We start from the raw sequence: 22,103 nt of genomic DNA, 5'->3' as shown, positions 1-22,103 counted from the left end.
AGTGAAAATAGTGGTACTGTACTTTGAGTAGGCTGGCCGGACTCATTCCACGTGATCAGCTGCTCCACCAGTGGACTGCAGTCCAGTCTCTCAGATAGGTTTCAGTTCGGGGGATGAAGTTTATTAGTGCACTGCCTGCAGCCAATGAAGAACAGGATACCAGAAGGAGAAGGTGCTAATACAATCCTCTGCCGTCTCTGGCTGGTAAAAACGAGCTGGGGGCGGGGCTAACATTTGAGTTCCATTTTACTGCACTAGCCTGGCTGGCTCTGATTGTTTAATGAGGAGGCGCCTGGGGGTAAAAACCCCTCCCGTTCCTCTGGGCAAGTCCGTGCCTGTCAACATACATTCTGAAATTTAGGTGATCTGTGCGGAATGTTCATTTACTGAGAGTTCTATGCACAGAGGGAGATATTGCTTGCTTGGCAGTTGGAAACAGCTAGTATTTCATACAATGAAATTAGGTTTATAAACAGCAAATGGTCAGGACCATGGTCATGACATCACACTGTGGGAGGGGTTTCACCACATCATCAGTCATATAGACCCCCCCCCCCCTTAATGATATATTTGAGAAAAGGTAAAGATTTCTCTTGGGAGAGGGTGTATCGACTACTGATAGGGGTGAAGTTCAATTACACTCAGCAAGGTAAATGTTCCTCTTAACCTTCCTGGCGGTATTGACGAGCCTGGCTCGTCCAGCAGAAACATGCTGAAAGCGGTATTGACGAGCTGAGCTCGTAAATACCGCCAGGGAGATTTCCAGTTTGTCTGCCCCGCCGGCTTCACTTTTCCCTCATCAGAGGGATTCCCCAGGATGGCTGGATGCCTGACTGCACGCTGCGGGTAGCAATCTGTGCTACCCCCAGCGTGCAGAACTAGCATCCAGCCACCCTGGGGAATCCCTGGGCAGCGGGGCAGAGTTCTGCAGGGCTGGCGGGGGCTCCCCCTTATATGCCGTGGGTGGGGGGGGTCCCTTTCTGTATGGGAGTTGTCCAGCAGCACTTCCTCCTCCATCGCCGAAGTCCCAGTCTGTGTAGTTACAGTACGAGGCTTGGTGACGTCACCAAGCCTCGTACTGTATCTACACAGAGAACGAGACTTCGGCGATGGAGGCGGAAGTGCTGCTGCCGCTGCTGGAGAGAGCCCTCGGGTGAGTAGACCTCAAAGGGCTTCAGATAGGGGGGGTTTGAAGAAGAGGGGATAGGGAGGGAGGGATGGATAGGAGATGGTACGAGGGAGGGAGGCCACTCACAGCCCGTCCGCATAGAAGGGGACTCCCCCCATAGAGGGGGGAGTCCCCGCCCAGCCACCAGCCCGCATGGAAGGGACCCCCACCCACTGCATAGAGGGGGAGCCCCCCATAGAGGGGCTTCAGACGGGGGAGCAGGGAATCGGGAGGGCGGGGGGGACGACACATCTGGCTACCAATAACTGGCTACACACCTGGCTACCTATAACTGGCTACACACCTGACTACCCTTACATCTGGCTCCCTATACACCTGGCTACCCTTACATCTGGATCCCTATACATCTGGCTATACACCTGGCTGCCCTTACATCTGGATCCCTATACATCTGGCTACCTATATACCTGGCTACACATCGGGCTACCTATATACCTGGCTACACATCTGGCAACCTATATACCTGGCTACACATCTGGGTCTTATACTCACCATTGGCGTGCTGATCCCTCGTCGCGTACCTCTGATTGCTTACCCAGTGCCTTCTCCCATGTCCCTTGGTGGATTTTGCTTGACATGTCCCCCACCCATCGGCGTTGATGACACCAGGGTCATACAGCGTCATCAACATCTTGCAACAAACACTTTTTTTTTTTATTGAATTCAATACAATAACCTGTATTGCATTCAATATAAAAAAAAATTGCAAAAAAAAAAAAATGGTTGGTAATTAATTGAAACACTTTTTGCAAAGAAATCCTGGGGAAATTGAACGCCAGGGTGGGAATCGTCAGGCACAAAAAAAAAAAAAAGTTTCACTTACCTGGGGCTTCTACCAGCCCCATGCAGCCATCCAGTGCCCTCGTAGTCACTCACTGCTGCTCCAGTCCCCCGCCGCCAGCTAGTTTTGTTTTTGCCGACCTCGGGGTCGGCGGGCTGCATTGCTTACATTTTTACGTATTCCCGCTAGTGCAGGAACATTAACACATTTTTTTTTTTGCGTTAGCATTGCAACTCGAAATTTTTTTAGCGTTGCACCTCTAACACAAAAAAAATATATTCACACGTCTAGGTCCAATAAATTTCAAATCATCAAATGCTTCCCTGGGTCTAAGACCCCACGTAATCAATTTTAAACCTTTAGCAAGAAGGGAAGGAATACTATATTCAGAAGATCATAAAATTCTTTACTTTAATTACTTAATTATCAAAAGATAAAATATACACACATGTATAAAAAGACCTGATACAAGTAGCATATGGGGTTAAGCATGTGGCAAACAACCTCAAAGCATCAATGATAATCAATTCCACTAGATCAACTGGCCAGTTGTCTTATTGTAGTATGCGCATAAAGGGAGAGGAAAAGAGGCCTGTTAACGCCAAAGTTATCTTGATGAGGTAGATAGAGTTCAATTTATTGTTCCCTGTGGGAGTGATGATGTCAATCAACAAATCCATCCATATGTTATCATAGCATGTAGGCCAAAGACCATCAACATAGACAGATTGATAGAGAATTCTCCTCAGATAAAGCTTCAGGACAATAAAGATCCGCCAGGATGAAATCCTTATGCAGGGTTGTCCATATTAGATGAAATAACAAATTGCATGGGTGCTTATATCACTCAGACTTGTGTCATGGATGCACTCTGCACTCTCTCTTGGTTGGATGTTTCTCCCGTGTGATTTTCCTGCCCTACTGAGAATTCATGTCATTGACATTATGTGATTATACCTTTCTTCACATCTAATGGATGTCAATAAATTATGTATACCCTTTTGGTGGGTGGTCTTTGTTGTGTGCCCCCCCCCCCCCTCCCGCCCTTTCTCCTAATTTGGAGTCCACCGACCCTGGCCTGTCCGCCTGGCGAGCATGGACCCTATTGAATTTAATCTTAGAAATTACCAGTTTATTTATTTAATTGTGTATTTTTGATCCAGCTATGGTGAATTGAATTTATTGCTAGATTTTTTGAGTACATTTGAGAATATGGGGTGTATAACTGAACTTACTGTTTGCTTATGCAGTGTCTGCTTTTGGGGGGGAGGTGTTATGGCCCCCTTTGGCCGCAGTTGGTGCGTGCAGTCCGCGGCCCTTAACAGACCTGTGGGATACTGAGGTACTCGGATTGGTCAACCGGCTGCATTCGGGCTATTTATGGGTGTCTCTAACCCCATGGCCCTGATTTGCATGCGAGTGGGGGACCTCCGGGTGCAGGGTCCTTCTGCGGGTCTGGGGTGCGCGGATGTGTTGCGCATTGCGGCCGATGAGGTATGGTGTTCGGGCGGCCGGGGGCGCACGATGTAGCCTGCTGGTTCATATGCAGAGGTCGCTTGTCCATACCAACCGGCTGGATCCTTGCGCTCCAGTATGCGCTCCAAACTCGGGCCGCACCCCCTTTGTCTTTGACAGGCTGCATTCCCTTGAAGCGGCCAGGGGGCGTGGCGCGATGGGAGAGCAACGTAGTGACGGCGACGCCTGCCCCTCCTCCCGCGCCCCGCCTGATGTCAGGGCGGTGACGTCGGGGAGGGGGGCGGAGTGGCGTTCCCCGGCCGCCCGGCGCCATTAAGGAGAATCTGTACTCTAATATTCTTACACTAAAAAGCATACCATTCTATTCCTTATTTTCTCCTGTGCCCCTCTGTGCTGTTTCTGCCACTCTCTGCTGCAATCCTGGCTTGTAATTAACAGTTTTAGGCAATGTTTACAAACAAACTAACCAGCTTCTAATAGGCTCAGCTAAGCATAGTGTGTGAGTATGCAGGGGGCCTGCAGAGGGTGTGTATCGCTTCTACCAATCACAAGCAGCCCTGCACATTCCACACAATCAAAGCCTTAGCCCGACAAACAGGACAGATGAAAGATACATTGATTTATTACAGAGACAGTGTAATTAGGAAGAGCTGCAGTAAGCCCCAGCACATTAGAACAGGCATAGGAACTCATAGGATAGAAGAACTAAGGCTGAAAAAATTGTTACAGAGTCTCTTTAAGGCCGGCATCTCTCCTCGGAAGGACACACTTTGGGGGCCTGCCCTGACGATGCTGGTATTCTGACCAGCGAAACCGGTCGGCTATTGGGCCCACTCACAGACCGATCAAGTGCTTGGGGAAAGAGCATGGAAGGCATCACCATCAATACCTACGCAACGACCGGATGAGTATCATTTGAACTTACCTGTTTTTTTTCTCATACAAACCTATGTGGAGATGGAGTTATATCTCTGAGGAAGGGATACTGTTTTGCCATTAGATAATCTATTATGTGCCAACCTGCCACAATTTGCATGGAGGTGGACTCTTACCATTGCATATAACTTTACAGGGAAATACGGCTAGGATCTTGGGATCACACTGCATAAGGTTACTAACCTGGCGGACTACATATGCTGACCATGATTATACCTAGGCTGTTGATGTTTCCTTGAACTGTTTTTCGATCCATGACACAAGTCTGAGTGATATAAGCACCCATGCAATTTGTTATTTCATCTAATATGGACAACCCTGCATAAGGATTTCATCCTGGCGGATCTTTATTGTCCTGAAGCTTTATCTGAGGAGAATTCTCTATCAATCTGTCTATGTTGATGGTCTTTGGCCTACATGCTATGATAACATATGGATGGATTTGTTGATCGACATCATCACTCCCACAGGGAACAATAAATTGAACTCTATCTACCTCATCAAGATAACTTTGGCGTTAACAGGCCTCTTTTCCTCTCCCTTTATGCGCATACTACAATAAGACAACTGGCCAGTTGATCTAGTGGAATTGATTATCATTGATGCTTTGAGGTTGTTTGCCACATGCTTAACCCCATATGCTACTTGTATCAGGTCTTTTTATACATGTGTGTATATTTTATCTTTTGATAATTAAGTAATTAAAGTAAAGAATTTTATGATCTTCTGAATATAGTATTCCTTCCCTTCTTGCTAAAGGTTTAAAACAAAAAAAATATATGCGTTAATGTTCCTGCACTAGCGGGAGTGCGTAAAAATGTGCGCAATGCAGCCCGCCGAAAACTAGCTGGTGGCAAGGGACTGGAGCAGCAGTGAGTGACTACGAGGGCACAGGATGGCTGCATGGGGCTGGTAGAAGCCCCAGCTAAGTGAAACTCTTTTTTTTTTTTTTTTTTTTTTTTTTTGCCTGATGATTCCTTTAAGTAGGGAGACATGCTATAAAAAGAGTGTTCCACCATATGTGTTTGAAAGCGGTCCCAGGGGGTTTCCACATGCAAGTACTTTTTCTTATGGGCATGTTCCACTGTGTTTTCAAGAAACCATTAGATATTACAGTCAAAGTTTGCTGCCAGAATGTAGCTTAGTGCAGGCGCTGCAAATACATAAAAATGGCTTCTGTTCTTTGCAACGAACTACTTATCCAGCAATAAGAGAGTCTGATGAAAGTACAGTTGCCATGGTTGCGAAAAAATGCACTGTCAATATGTCAGTTTTATTTGGCTGCAAGTAGAAATACAACCGAATTAGTAGTATTTTTTAATTGCATGAAGACTTGCAGCAACAGCCTATGTTATGGCAATTTTACGATTAAAATTCAATTTCTGTTTGCGGAGTGTAATATTACCATCATGCCAAACACTTTCTGGGCTCTAAGTGTTCATCTAAATGTTAAAGGGGAACCCGAGTTGAGAGTGACATGGAGGCTGCCATATATATTTCAATTTCAACTAAAATACCAGTTGCCTGGCAGTCCCTCCTGATCCTGTGTGTCTAGTACTTTTAGCCATAGACCCTGAATAAGCATATGCATTTCAGGTACTCTGAGTCAAAACCCTGGAACACTCATATGGCTAATCCATTAAAACCTGAGTCAGCTGACTCAGACACTACATATGCCAGAAGATCAACAGGATTGCCACGCAACTGGTATTGTTTAAAAGGAAATAAATATGTTCGCTTTCATATCCCTCTCACATCGGGTGTCCTTTAACGATTTCAACATGTTACCATAAGACATGCTTTTTTAGAGTTTACATTTTACCTTGAGTTCTATTTTAATTGCAGTGGTGTCAGTACACACAAATCAAGAGCTTACTATGGGTGGCGAATTTGGCAAAACAGGTCAAGGGTTAAGTGGCTCTAGTATAGAGGAGGCGCCTGGAGATGGCAGCCTCGGCAGCTTGCTCTGTCTTTCTATGTTTGTTTTATGTATTTTTGTTTTTCAACATTGCCTTGTGCAACCCAACCCGGATAACCTTCACCAGTGAACAACTACTGAGCATTCGGAACTTAGCTAAATATAATCTACCTCTGGATATTTCATCTACTCTTGATCTTCTGGGGATTCTGACCAGTGGAGCTACAGTGCTGAACCAGGCAGTGAGGCTTAGAAGAAGAGGCAAACTCTCTGGGATCCAGACTCGCTTTCGACGCAGAGGACTGCGCTCTCCACTACCTGGAATCATACTCTCTAATGTCAGGTCCATATGCAACAAACTAGATGAGCTTCAACTACTGATCAGAACAAAGAAGGACTTTTATCTCTCTGCGGCTATTTGCTTCACAGAGACTTGGCTATCTGAGCTTATTCCAGACAACGCTCTGCCGATTAATGGATTTACACTCTACAGATCTGACCGGGACCCACTTACTTCTGGCAAAACCAAAGGTGGAGGACTCTGCTTCTATATTAATGATAGATGGTGCATAGAGGTTACAGTTATTAAGAGGACATGCTCGGCTGGGCTGGAAACACTCTTCATAAACTGCAAACCCTACTATTCACCCCGTGAGTTTTCTTCATTTATTTTGGCTGCTGTGTACATCCCTCCACAAACATGTATGCAGCCTGCGCTCCAAGATCTCGCAGATCAAATCACTGAGGTGGAAAGGGAGTACCCAGATTCTTTTTTTATCATACTAGGGGATTTCAACAGTGCTAACCTTTCCAAAGAACTCCCCAAATACAGGCAACACGTCACAAGCGCAACTAGAGAAGGTAAGACACTTGATCACTGTTACACTACGACTAAGGACTCATATAACTCTGTCAGCAGGGCAGCTTTGGGGAACTCTGATCATGCTGTTATACAGCTTATCCCAACATACATCCAAAGACTAAAAACTGCCAAACCTGTAGTGACCACAGTTAAGAAATGGACTAGTAAAGCTGTAGAAAAACTGCAGAGCTGCTTTGATTTAACTGACTGGAATTTATTTAAAGAATCCTCCAGTGACCTAAATGAATACACTGACGCTGTGACATCATATATTACCTTTTGTGAAGAGTCCTGCATCCCCACAAAAAAGTGCACCAGGTACAATAACGATAAACCCTGGTTTACATCACATCTTAGGAAGCTGCGCCTCGATAAAGAAAGGGCATATCGTACAGGCGATAAAGTCCTCTACAAAGCTGCGAAATACAAACTGCAGAGAGCCATTACCGACGCAAAAAAAGATTATTCACAAAAACTCGAGGAAAAATTTTCTAACGCCGACTCATCCACAATATGGAAATCTCTACATGAAATTACCAGCTACAGGAGGAAATCTCCTCCCCCCTCACTACATAACCTGCAGCTTGTAAATGAGCTGAATACATTTTATTGCAGGTTTGACACTACCAACAAAAGCCAAACACAACAAGTCAATTTGCATCTCTGCCACAGGCAAACTGAACACTCTTCCTGCCAGCCAACGTCTCCACCCCCTGCGGTGCCTCAGCAACTACACAACACAGGAGGCCAGACACAATCTATTGACCTGTCCCCAGATGAGCATGCTCTAACAATATGCCAATCAGATGTAAACAGACTCTTTAAAAAACAAAACACCAGGAAAGCAATGGGACCAGACGCTGTGTCTGCGAAATGCTTGAATCTCTGTGCCGACCAATTAGCGCCTGTATTTACAGACATATTCAAAGCATCTCTAGAACTCTCAATTGTTCCTGCCTGTTTTAAAAGCGCAACTATTGTACCAATTCAAAAAAAAACAAAACCTGCATGTTTAAATGATTACAGGCCTGTTGCGCTGACATCACTGGTCATGAAAGCATTTGAAAGACTGATAATGACTTATCTGAAATCCATCACAGATCCCCTGCTGGACTCTTTGCAATTTGCCTACAGGCCTAACAGATCCGCAGACGATGCCGTGAACATGTGTATGCATTATGTACTACAGCATTTAGATATCCCAGGAACCTACACCAGGATTTTATTTACAGATTTCAGCTCTGCATTTAATACCATAATTCCATCACTGCTGCACAGCAAGCTCTCCCAGCTACATATACCTGAATCCCTCTGCAAATGGATAACCGACTTCTTAACCGACAGAAGACAGCGTGTTAGACTTGGTAAACTCACATCAAGCTCTCTGACAGTCAGTACTGGTGCACCCCAGGGCTGTGTGCTTTCCCCACTGCTGTACTCACTTTACACCAATGACGGCATCTCCACAGATCCATCTGTTAAGGTTCTGAAGTTTGCAGACGACACAACAGTTGTTGGTCTCATTCAAAACGGGGATGAGTCTGCATACAGGCATGTGGTGGGACAGCTTTCCTCCTGGTGCAGCAGCAACAACTTGGAACTAAATGCTCTCAAAACCATGGGGATGATAATAGACTTTAGGAGATCTCCCCCCCAGCACCTCCCCTTAACCATAAATGGATCTACAATAACCCAAGTAGAGTCATTCAAGTTTCTTGGGTCCACGATCTCAAACGACTTAAAATGGGACAACAACACTGCCACTATTGTCAAGAAAGCACAACAGAGAATGTACCATCTACGGCAGCTGAAAAAGTTTGGCCTACCTCAAAATCTAATGGTGCAGTTCTACACTGCAATCATCGAATCAACCATAACATCATCTATGACTGTATGGTTCGGCTCCTGCTCAGCATTAGAAAAGGGGAGGCTGCAGCGCATCATCCGATCAGCGGAAAGGATAATTGGCTGTAGCTTACCTTCCCTGCAGGATCTTTACACTAGCAGGTGCAGAAAGAGAGCAACCAAAATTGCCTCTGACCCCTCTCACCCAGCTCACTCCATCTTCCAGCGCATGCCTTCAGGAGTAAGATTCCGGTCAATCGCTACCAAAACCTCTAGACACAGGAACAGTTTTTTTCCCTCAAGCGGTAGCCATACTTAATGCTGAACCACGTTAGAGCTGCTAGGACTGAAAGTAATCAGCACAGAACTAAACATGAACAATTCTCACATTGCTTACTGCCACTATACTTATAATGTCCTTAACTTGTAATATTCACACTGTCTGTCCTTGTATTGTTTTTGTTTGTGTTTGTTAAGAAACTGCCAAGACAAATTCCTTGTAGGTGCAAACTTGGCGAAAATAAATTGATTCTGATAAATTGATTCTGATTCTGATTCTGATTCCGCAATGAAAGTATGATTAACCTTCCTGGCGGTAAGCCCGAGCTGAGCTCGGGCTATGCCGCCGGAAGGCACCGCTCAGGCCCCGCTGGGCCGATTTGCATAATTTTTTTTTTTGCTGCACGCAGCTAGCACTTTGCTAGCTGCGTGCAGTGCCCGATCGCCGCCGCTACCCGCCGATCCGCCGCTATCCGTCGCGCCGCAGCCGCCCCCCCCCCCCCCCCCGACCCCGTGCGCTGCCTGGCCAATCAGTGCCAGGCAGCTCTATGGGGTGGATAGGAATCCCTCTATGGGGTGGAATGACGTCATCCCGCCCCGTCGCCATGGCGACGGGGGAAGCCCTCCAGGAGATCCCGTTCTTTGAACGGGATCTCCTGATCGCCGGCGGCGATCGGAGGGGCTGGGGGGATGCCGCTGAGTGGCTATCATGTAGCGAGACTTTGTCTCGCTACATGAAAAAAAAATAAAATTAAAAAAAAAAAGATTTGCTGCCCCCTGGCGATTTTTTAGCAAACCGCCAGGAGGGTTACAGGGAATCTGAAGTGAAAATGAACTTATGATATAAAGATTTGTATGTGTAGTACAGCTAAGAAATGGAACATTTAGGGCTCTATTCATAAAACATTTGCGGTAAAAAAAATCTTGGAGGGAAAACACCGCATCGGTATTTTACACTTTTGTGTGCTAATTCATAAAAATGTTTACACTTGCGATAATAGGTCGGGGAATTCCCGCACTAAACTGGCGGTGCTGCTGAGTTGTTACATTTGCTGGCTGAGTTGATACATTTTCTCCTGCAGAGACCGCGTTAGTATAAAGGAGGCAGCCCCAGCATCCCTTTACATGTGCATTTTCTGCCTCTCCTTCTCCTGAATCTGGACTGAATCTGTCTATTAGTCTTCCTAAACAATCTATTTAATTAACTTAGAAGAAGTTCCAGAAATGTTACACATGCAGGCTTTCTGATGTGAAATTTATATGAAAACAGGTACCCAAGGGGTTAAAAAAACACAGCCTTGGTATTCTGGAATGCCTTGGTCTGCTCTCCTCTCACTGCAGCTGCTTGGGAGGTCTTTCTCATTCACTTGCTGTTATCTTGACTGTGTTACCCCTGGCTTATCGCCTTATCTAAACAGCCGGGTTTCTCCGCACACATTCCGCCTGCTCTAATCTTTATGAATTAACCTTCAGTGACGTGTTGTGATAATCTCCGCACAAGGCGGTAATTTCCTGCACTGCAAAGGAATGTCAGATTTTCATGCGGAAACAGCCTTTATGAATGCCCACTTTGCTAAATGGTCGGAAAAGTCAGCTGTTTTGAGCGGAAAACTTGCGGTAAAGTTTTATGAATAGAGCCCTTAGTAGCACAGATATGAGTCTCATATGGTTTCCAGTACAGGAAGAGCTATGAAACTTATCTAAGCAAAAGAGCTTCTCTGGGCTCTCAGACCAAGCTTGGTCAGCTAAAGTGCTGTTTTCTGAAGCACTTATCTAAACTGGTTTCTTGTTTGTTTAAGGTTTTTCCTGCAGGAAAGGGCAAAGGGTCATTAGCTCTGCTCTCTTTCATAGTTTAAATGTAGAGTGTAGTTTACAGTATATACTGCAAATATTAGAGAATGATGCAATGTTATATATGAAAAAAAAGCTACAGGGGTTGGACAAAATAATGGAAACACCTTGAAAATCAACAAAATATATTTTAATATGGTGTAGGTCCACCTTTTGCGGAAATTACAGCCTCAATTCAACCCTCCAGTTCTTTTAGAGACGATGGCGGCAGAAATCAACTTCTTGAATCTCTGATAATGACCATAAATGCTCAAAAATGTTAATTCTTCAATGAAGGGAAATCATTGGCCCGACTGATTTCCAAGAAATAGCACCCAAGATCATCACAGAACCCTCACCATGTTTTACGGTTTGGAGAATGCAGTCTGGATGAAATACTTTTTTGGCTGTCTCCAAACGTACACTCGGCCGGAGGTTGGAAATAAGGTAAATGATGATTTGTCAGAGGAAATCACATTTTTCCATTGCTCGAGGGACCAATTCTGGTGGTTTCTACACCACTCTAAACGCTTTGAAACATTTGTCTTTGAGAGCAGAGGTTTTCTAATTGTAGTTCTTCTGTGGAATCCAGATGTGTGCAGCTCCCGACGAACAGTTTTTGAGGTAACTGGGTTCTGTAGGTGTTCATTTAGCTCTGCAGTGATTTTAGGAGCTGTGGTCTTGCAAGCTTTTCGAAGAATTCGATTTGTAGTCCGATGGTCTCTCTGACATCTTCGACTTTCGGCCACAACTGTGATTTGCTGAGGACATTTTTCCTTCTCTTTCAAAGGCAATCATTACTTTTGAGACAGTACCTCTTGAAATGCCAAGCATTTGGACAGTTTCTGTTACAGTAGTGCCTGCCATATGAGCACCAACAATTTGCCCTCTTTGAAAGTCTGAGAGGTCTGCCAATTTTATAAATTATAACCAACTTTGGTTTAAAAATCTGTAAAAACAAATATTTTAATTAAACATATCAAATAACAAAAATAATAAAACAAAAAAAATGTAACATATGTCAAGTTTTGATTGCTTAAAACATGTTCAAAGATTATGATGCCAAAATGTTAGGTGTTTCCATTATTTTGTCCAACCCCTGTATATAATTGAAAATAAGTTTTTTTTTGTTTTTTTTTTTCTCTGCTACTAATTATCCATACTACACATACAATGCATTATATCATAAGTTTATTTTTCGCTTCAGTGTCACCTTGAGTGTTTTTTCTGTTTTGCTTATTTCACAATAAAGTACTGTATATGCACCCTGATGTGTGCTTAACCTGCTAGTCAATAATTAGAAACTGGATGTGTGCTTGTTTTTGTTAGGCGTTTGTCTTTTTTCCATCTTTTTAACTTTTCATTTTAGAACATGTTGGGCCTTATGATGGGCCGGTAATTTAGCAGTGCACCGCAATTTTACCCGTCCTAACACCCAGGGGAGCAAAGCCCGCAACCCTATTGCCGCTACTTGCCTTACTGGGATAATGTGCATGTTACCATGGTTATGTATGTGGCACTAATAGAGTAATGGGTAGTGCTCCCCTGTAATTTGTACTCGTAAAATTGCCATGCACTTCCCACACAGGGAAAATTTACCAGCCTTTTGTGGATCAGGCTCATTCTGTTGCACACTGGAATATTTCATACTTAAAATTCATAACTGCTATGTATATTACAATTTCTATTTAATAAGATCGTGTTTCCTTTAATGTAGGTGGGTACACATAATCTGTGCTGTTGCAGTTCCAGAAGCTTGTTTCATAAATGTGGTTGAGCGGCACCCAGTTGATGTCAGTGCTATTCCAGAGCAACGGTGGAAACTGGTGAGACTTAGAACCGTTCAGTTAAGCATTCTTTATTTGATTCGCATTCCAGGACGTAGAGTCTACGTCCAGCATTAAAAACTGCCATCCGCCACACGTGCATGTGCACAATATGGTGTTAAAAGTGAATGATTGCTGTTAGCAATAGCAACAATCATTCATAAAGTTAGGCAAAAAAAAGTTTTAAAAGTAAAAAAATAAAGTGACATGGCCCCAATAAAATAAAATAATAAAGTGGATTTTTTGCTTTGTTTTTTTTTTGTATCCCTACTTAAGTTTAAACCCCAGCCTAGCCTATTAACCCATTGTTAAAGTGCATCTGAGATAAACTTGAAGTCATTGCATAATTTTGTTCCTTTCATATAGTTTATTGGGCATTCCTCAAGCAAAACACTTTTTTTTTTTTGTTTTAATACTCTAATTCGCTATAAACTAAACAAGCCTCAACCACAGCTTTTTCAGTGCCTTGGCACTGTAGCAAGGGCTTATGGGAGCTCAGTCTGGGCAGGAGGAGGTTACTAGCCAGAGATTTCAGAGGCTGAGAGAGGAGTAGAGGGGGGTGAATTTACACACAGGCAAGCTGATAACATCTCCAGTCCTCAGCCTGTGACAATGTGACAAACAGAACATGGCTACCCTCATTGTAACACAGGAATAAAGAATCATAAACTGTTGAAGCTGTTTGCAGCTAGATTTGCTGTGTGAACGATCTAAACTTTATATAGACAAGTTACTTGATATAGTTATTTTTTCATCTCAGATCTGCTTTAACCACCCTGGCGTTCTATTAAGATCGCCAGGGCGGCTGCATGAGGTTTTTTTTTAAATAAAAAAAAAACTATTTCATGCAGCCAACTGAAAGTTGGCTGCATGAAAGCCCACTAGATGGCGCTCCGGAGGCGTTCTTCTGATCGCCTCCGGCGGCCAAAAGTAACACGGAAGGCCGCAATGAGCAGCCTTCCGTGTTTGGCTTCTCCTGTTGCCATGGCGACGAGCGGAGTGACGTCATGGACGTCAGCCGACGTCCTGACGTCAGCCGCCTCCGATCCAGCCCTTAGCGCTGGCCGGAACTATTTGTTCCGGCTGCGCAGGGCTCAGGCGGCTGGGGGGACCCTCTTTCGCCGCTACTCGCGGCGGATCGCCGCAGAGCGGCGGCGATCGGGCAGCACACGCGGCTGGCAAAGTGCCGGCTGCGTGTGCTGCTCTTTATTTCATCAAAATCGGCCCGGCAGGGCCTGAGCGGCACCCTCTGGCGGTAATGGACGAGCTGAGCTCGTCCATACCGCTAAGGTGGTTAAAGGGAACCTAAACTGAAAGGGATATGGATGTTTCCTTTTAAACAATTCCAGTTGCCTGGCAGTCCTGCTGATCTCTTTGGCTGCAGTAGTAGCTGAATCACACACCTGAAACAAGCATGCAGCTTATCCAGTCTGATTTCTGTCAGAGCACCTGATCTGCATGCTTGTTGAGGGGCTGTGGCTAAAAGTATTAGAGGCACAGGATCAGCAGGCGAGTCAGGCAACTGGTATTATTTGAAAAGGAAAAATCCATATCCTTCTCAGTTTAGGTTCCCTTTAATACCTATACCTGTTTATAAACTTTTAATAACTGCAGCCTGTAGCGATGCGATCGTTAGGGCAAAAGCCCCAATGCTCTACAGATGTATTGCTTTGCCATTGCTTAGCGGTGCAGCTGTACAGCAGTATGGCCCTCCCAAACTGTCGCCCTAGTAAACGCATCCAATCGCTACAGACAGGCAAGCTGGGGATAAGCTGGGCAATAAAATAAAATAGTTCAGGGAAAATATTACCGGAAGAAAGCCTAGATTGTACTGAAAACACAATACACGCACACACACACACATCACTATGATGGCATGAGTAATTAAAAAGTGACACAAATGTCAGGAACCTTAAGGGCCTGTTTCCACTAGCCACCGCGCACGGCTGCGAGACGCACGGCGGAACTTCTGGGTCTGCGGCAACGCAGGCGAATCCCAGAAGCCATGCCATGCATGGCTATGAGATTTGCAGCCTCCCGCACGAAAACTGTGATTCGGCTTGCAGTGCCATCGTTTCCTATGGCAGAGTTTTCCTGCGCGATTTGCCTGCGGGGAAACTGAGGATTCGGAGCGAAAACCGCTCCAGTGGAAACGGGGCCTAAGGGGTTAAAAACGTGGAATGCAAACTGGTTAGGTAATTTTGAGAGCAATAGCATATGCAGTGTATGAATCTTGGAAATGAAAAAGACTTTGTGGTCACTGACAAGGAAATTTCTTCTAATAGAAATGTGTATTTTGCCGAAGAAAAATCCGCAGAGAGGTTGGTGCCTGTGTCCAGTGTTCTGTTGATCGATGTTCAACGTCTTTTCATGTCACATGTGGACACTTGGCTGGCATCTCCATGGAGCCTGATGATTGGCCATATGTTGTATCGATTACTTGCTTCAAGCACACAGCTACCAATCAATATGTGAGTCTTCTATTTTGTTATTTTTGCTAAATAATTTAAGTCCACCGTTTAACTAAAATAAATCATACTATTCTTTTAGAGTACTATCTCCAAGGAGGTCAGTGTGGGGCAGACTGTTATAAGCCGAAATCGAAATGGTTTATATTATCGGTGCCAGGTGATCGGATCTGCTACGCATATTTTTTACGAAGTCAATTTTGATGATGGCTCCTACAGCGACAATGTATATCCTGAAAATATCATGGTAAGGATGGAGTGCTCCACCAGTAAATGCTTGAGTTTTTTTTTTACACTTGAGAAAATGTATTTTATTATCTATACCACATATACTCGTGTATAAGCCTTCCCATGTGTAGGCCGACCCGCCCAACTTTCGCACCTGAAAAAAAAAGTGTGACCTGTGGATAACCCAATACTCCCAATGTCTTCCCCCTGAATGTGGAGTTTTAAAGATTTTTTTTTTTTACGCTTATTCACATCAATAAAACACGAGAAGTAACAGTCCTGCTCACTTCCGGGTCGCGGTGGTTCACTTCCGGTGACGTTACCTCCCCACAGCGGTCTCTAGAATCTCTTTCAAGTATACACCTTTTTAACTGAATATTATGTTTTGTTGACATCCACTTTTTTTGGATATATACATATCATATTTTATTTTTATATTTTTTTAGGGATACATCAGGGGGCCGGCACATGAATGAATGCATGATTGTGCTGCATATGTGAATATTGATTAAAGGTGGATTGAGCTTAATTATACGGTATATAATGTAGATAGGTATAAAAAATCTGTTGTTTTTTTTTTTTATTTAAACTCAACCAGTGAAAATTTACAAACATTTCCAGAAGAATTGTACAATATAAGTGAACAGTTATTGGTTTTCCTGTTAACCCAATGATAACCTCTTCCATATTACTATCATGTACTTACTGACATATACAAGCATAGGCAGTCCCACATATACCTGTATGCTTTGCACAATGTGCTATTCTCACTTTTTGGTGAGTGAAGGTTTAATGAGAGAGAAAGAAAGAGAAAATAGCAAGAAAGAGCAAGAAGAAGAAAAGAGAAAGAAAAGGAAGGTAAACAACATAACATAGAACTATGCAGTGCACCTGTACATCTCGGTAATTCTTTATTACACATAACTGTCTATTCTGTCCATTCTCTAAGAAGGATCTCTTTTAGTCCGGGTTTTCCGCATTCACTATTTGCTTATAAGAATCTGTATCTTGATATAGGAGCCATGGGAACCACACCTTCTTGTACCTTTCCCCCCTGTCCCTACCTGTCTTCTTGTACCTTTCCCCCCTGTCCCTACCTGTCAGTATAATTTCTTCCGCTTCATGCAGTTTATTTACCCTCTGGAACCATTCTTTGATGGATGGGGGGTTATTCTCCAATATCGTGGGATCAGGCTTTTTGCTGCATTCAGTAGAAAAGGTAAGACAGAGGCCTTATAGCGTTTCGAGGAGATTGGGGCCAGGTGGAATAGAATTTGCCATATATTTAACTCCAATGACACTCCCGTAATTTCTTTAATTATTGCTATAACCTTTTCCCAAAAAGAGGTGAGTACAGGGCATTCCCAGAAAAGATGAAGAATGGTTCCCATGGCCCCACATCCTCTCCAACATTTGTTGTCGGTCCCATAGATCCTAGCTAGGAAAGCTGGGGTCCTATACCATCGTGTCAATAGCTTATAACACCCTTCCTGTATGTGGGTACTTATAGAGGACACATGTGACTTGTTTAAGACTCTGGACCATTGTGCTTCCGAGAGCGTCTGGCCTGTTTCCCCTTCCCACTCCCTCAGATATACCGGTTTACTCTTATTTAGTTCTGACAGCAAAGCTTTGTAGATCCATGAGATCGCGTGGGGAAGTTTCTCTTCCTGAACAAATAGCTTTTCCCATTCCGTCATGTCAGTAATTGCCCGTATGTTACCTCTAGAGCTTAGCCAGTGCGCAACTTGGCTAAGTCTCCAGGCATCGAAGGGAAAAGGGCCATATTCTCCCCTCAGTTCAGTAATTGTTTTTAATTTAGTCCCATTTAGGAAGTGACCTAATGTCATTGATTTATTCCCCTTCCACTTCCCGAAGTACCCCTTCTCCAACCCTGGAAGAGAATGCAAGAATCCCTCCAATGGGGTTAGAGGAGAGGGTTCACTTGTCCATTTTGAATTTTTTCTCATTTCATCCCACTGTCGAAGTGTGTGTTTTACCCATGGGGGAGTCCCATCTGAGGGGCCCCGATATTCCGGCCCTATCCAAACTGCACCCGCTAGCTTCCTTCCTGCTAGTATCTTTTCCAATTTTACCGAACCTTTATGTGCCCCGTTGTGTTGCCAGTCTAATACTCTGTTAAGAGCGACTGCTTTATGTTACGTCTTCAGATATGGAACGACTGCTTTATGTTACGAGAGCGACTGCTTTATGTTACGTCTTCAGATATGGAACCCCTAGGCCCCCTCCTTCTTTTGATCTAATCATTATTTTCCTCCTCCACAGAAATTTTATCAGTAGGGACCTGATTTTCCCAAAGTATGTTCTGGGCAGGGAGATTGGAATCATAGACATCGGGAAAAGTAGTCTGGGGAGAATGTTCATTTTAAAAATGCTAACCCTCCCCAGCCAGGTGTAGCTATGGCAGTTCCATCTGTCTAGGTCTTTACTTATAGTCTCCAGTATTGGAGTAAAATTTAGAGCGTATAACTCTGCTAAATTGACCGGTAATTTAATTCCCAGATACTTCAAGGCTCTTTCTTTTGCAGAAAAGGGGAAGTTTTGTTTAACTCAAGGTCCAACTGGCTAAAGCCCACTCCTAGAAACTCAGATTTGCTCGGGTTAATTTTAAAGTCAGAGATGACCCCATAGTTTTGAAACTCAGCCAGCAGTTCTGGAAGAGAGGTCAGTGGATCTGTCACATACAACAGTATGTCGTCCGCAAAAGCCGAGAGTTTGTTCATTTGGTCTCCCATCTGTACCCCTTTAATCTGCTGATTCATCCTTATGCTCCGGAGAAGCGGCTCTAGGATCAACACAAAAAGCAGCGGGGAGAGGGGGCAACCCTGCCTTGGTCTCCCATCTGTACCCCTTTAATCTGCTGATTCATCCTTATGCTCCGGAGAAGCGGCTCTAGGATCAACACAAAAAGCAGCGGGGAGAGGGGGCAACCCTGCCTTGTGCCGTTAGACAGTAGGAAGCTTTGGGACAGTGTCCCATTCACTCTTATTCGTGCTAAAGGGTTAGAGTATAGGCTAGATATCCAAGACCTCATTATGGGCCCTAGGCCAACATGAGCCAGTACCTCTTGTATGAGGCCCCAGTTCACCCTGTCAAAAGCTTTTTCTGCGTCCGTGGAGAGGAGTAGAAGCGGAGTCCCACTATTTTGTGCCCAATGGATCAGATTCAGTGCTTTATAAGAATTGTCTCTCGCTTCTCTCTCCACCACAAAACCCGCCTGGTCAGGGTGAACTAGGGCCGGTAAGCCTATTTTAATTCGGTTGGCTAGTATTTTTGAAAAAAAAATTATATCTAGATTGATAAGAGATATTGGCCTGTAGCTCGGGCACAAGGCAGGGTCTTTCCCCTCCTTTGGGATAACAACAATGTGAGCTTCCATGCTCTGTGCTGGAAAATTGCCTCCCCCCTTCAATCCGTTTAGAGCTGTCGTTAAGTGTGGAAGTGGTTGATCAGCAAAGGTGTAATCATATTTTTTCGTGAGACCATCTGGCCCCGGTGCTTTGCCATTAGGCATGTCTTTTAGGACCCCTTTTATTTCTTCTACTGTTATATCTCTTTCCAGATCCACACACCACTCCTCCGACCACCTGGGCATTCCTACCCTCTCTAGGTAGTCTCTAATTTTTTGCTGACACTGCTCTGCGGATTCCTTGGATTGATCTTTTCTTATGTTGTACAAAGCCTCATAAAAGTTCCTAAAGAGGCTTGCTATTTTGTCAGCCCCATACTCCATCAGACCCTTCTGATCTTTTATTTTGTGAATGTAATTCAAGTCCCTCTTCTTTCGTATACTATTGGCCAGCATTTTCCCACATTTATTGTTAAACTCATACATTCTAGCCCACCAGTGCCTTTGTTTATGTTTCGTTTTGAGGTCCAGAATCTTAAGCAAAGTTCCTCTCTCCTCTTGTAAGGCTTTCTCTAGACAGAGGCGCTCAGTGTTGATGATACTGGCAGATGCTGTTTACGCCTATCTGTTATTGCCTGATGAAGCGGGTTTGTATCCCGTGAAACGCGTTGCACTTTATTTGGAGTATCCAATAAAATTGTTTTGACTGAAAATCCACAGTCGTGTGTTCTGCTTGGAGGGGGTGAGTCCACCACTGCCTCCTCTATTACCAAGATGGGTTTTTAAGTTCTTTTAGTGTTTTTTATCCTATTGGCGCCTCTGTTATCCTATTATCTACATCAAGTCCACCCTTGGTGGAGGGTTGTACCCTTCCTTCTTCAACTACAGAGAGCGACTTTTTAATCCTGAGTGGGGTCAGGACAATCTCCCCACCTGCTTTGACAGTGGTTGCCTACTTGGTAACCCTGGTTTGTGAGTATTAAATTAATATTATTACTCTATCAATTATACCTTACCAGTACATACTACACTATATTGGGCTCTTGGTGTTCTCTCTTTTTCTCATATAAACACATAAAGCTTAGTAAACAATGCACACAATGTATACATTAATATGTAACCTGAATGCAGCTTCCCAATATGTCCGGTAAATACAACCCACATCACCCAGAACCATTACATGATCTTATCTTACCCAGCCAAGAGAAACCGCTCTAACAGCAGACCACAGAAGACAGAGTAGAAGCCACATGCTGAAAGACCATATACTCATTGACTCCACCCCCTCACCAGACATCACTTCCCTTTGAGGAGGAGGCTCAGTGTCATTGGCTGAAAGGATGCTTTTCAGCAGATTTGAACTTTATCTCCGCCTAAGGTCAGTTAACAGGAAGTGAAGTCTTTTGTTTACCAATTGCTTGTGGAAGAAGATTCCAGCACCCAGACTATTGTTTACCTGTGTGCTTGGAAAATGGCTACTCAAACAAACAAAAGCTTTAAGACCTGTATAGCTTATTCCTTACAATCCCCCACTTGAAGGTGATCGAAAGTTATGAGAAAACCTTCACCAAAATTTAACAGTCCATAGATCCATGAATGGGATGAATTTGGATTCCAATGTCCATATAAAGAGTCCATGAAAGTTCAAAGTAAAACAGTCCATAAAGTTGTCCTTTGTTCAAATGTTTTTTCATGTTGCAGATTTTAAAGTTCATAATGGCTCCAGTGTGGATGCATTCAGTAGATCAATTATTAGTTCCACCTACAGTTGAGCACAAATAACAGAACACAAAACAACACAATTCAAAGACTCACAAGTCTTATTATTTAGTTTAGGCGGGTTTGATAAGGTTACTGATTGAACATGACTATGATATACAAAGACACAGCATGGGACCCATAACCTTTTCCAAAATTACCAATTTGGAGACTAGCACACACTCCATCCACTACTACTCCATGTTCAGGTCATGCCTAGAATGCAAACATCTGCCATTACCAGCCCAGCTCACAGTCTCTGCTCTCTGATCACTCACCACTCTGAGTGGTCACACTCCAGCTCTGTGTGGCTTCCATTGCCGAGTCCCTATCCCAGCTTTCACTGGTTCACAGTGGTTTTACGCGGTTGCTGAGCTTTGAACTTCCATGGCAAGTTACACCTGCCTCTCCACTTACTCAGCCCGCACTGGCAGTACCACGTCACTCTGGCAGCGCTCAAGCATGCCACTTACCAAGCCAAGATGGACTCATGATGCTCCCACACTCAGTTTGTGTAGCACACGGCACCTCACATGCCACAGATGCTGGGAAATTAGCCAAAGAGCTCCACACTCCGTGATTCTGAAACAGACAGGTTAGCAGACAAAGCACAGCAATGGAACCTCATTATGATTTCATAGCTTCAAAAGCATATGCGTGAACTAGATTACCCACTAAGTACAATAGTACTGCAAACTTCAATCACTAGGGTCACCCATGTCCTTGTACATCAGCATCATCTCCAATTGTGACTCTGTAAACGTGCAACACATAGAAAACATTATAAAAACATAACAGACTCTGATTCTGTAAAAGGTAGACAAACACAGTTTAATCCCAACACACAGTTATACAATCTTATGGACCTTTGACTGCATTTACAAACAAATCTTAAGGGTAATGACACCTATAATGAGAGCACATGGGGCTTTCAACATTTGCTGAATCTGATCAACCGTTCTGGCTAAATCTTGGCTAAGATATGATCTGCATATGGTAACTGTACAATTATTTGGGCATCTACAATAATAGGAACAGTTTAAATTGTGCTTTCTGTAATAAAACAAACAGAGCAAACATCCCCCACTTGGCTATATGCAAACCCCCATCAACACAGTAAAAGTAATAAAAGTAAAACTGTTGTGTGCTTTGCAGTTTCAGGTTAATGCAAAATACCTGACAAAAGCCCACATGAAAAACAAAAAACATCAGATTGAACATGCCTTTCCGTATGTTAATATTTATAACCAACTTTAAATTACAATTAAATTACAAATTTTAAGACATGTTAAATCTGGTTCACCCAAAATAAATTGTTGCCTTTGCAAAACGTAAAC

The 22,103-nt window shown here is 43.8% G+C and overlaps 1 protein-coding gene across 1 annotated transcript in view; it reads left to right on the top strand.

The window, feature by feature from the left end:
* KDM4B (lysine demethylase 4B) overlaps positions 1 to 22,103 on the top strand; it is a 731,006-nt gene that overhangs the window by 434,702 nt on the left and 274,201 nt on the right. The window contains exons 16-18 of the mRNA XM_068233805.1: positions 12,834 to 12,942; positions 15,228 to 15,413; positions 15,493 to 15,657. Of these exons, the coding sequence (XP_068089906.1) occupies positions 12,834 to 12,942; positions 15,228 to 15,413; positions 15,493 to 15,657 (460 nt within the window). The remainder of the gene's footprint in view (positions 1 to 12,833; positions 12,943 to 15,227; positions 15,414 to 15,492; positions 15,658 to 22,103) is intronic.

Source organism: Hyperolius riggenbachi, chromosome 1, assembly GCF_040937935.1.
Source record: "Hyperolius riggenbachi isolate aHypRig1 chromosome 1, aHypRig1.pri, whole genome shotgun sequence".
NCBI lineage: Eukaryota > Metazoa > Chordata > Amphibia > Anura > Hyperoliidae > Hyperolius > Hyperolius riggenbachi.
Note: the sequence above shows the minus strand (reverse complement) of the source record. Positions and strands in the feature narration are given on the sequence as shown.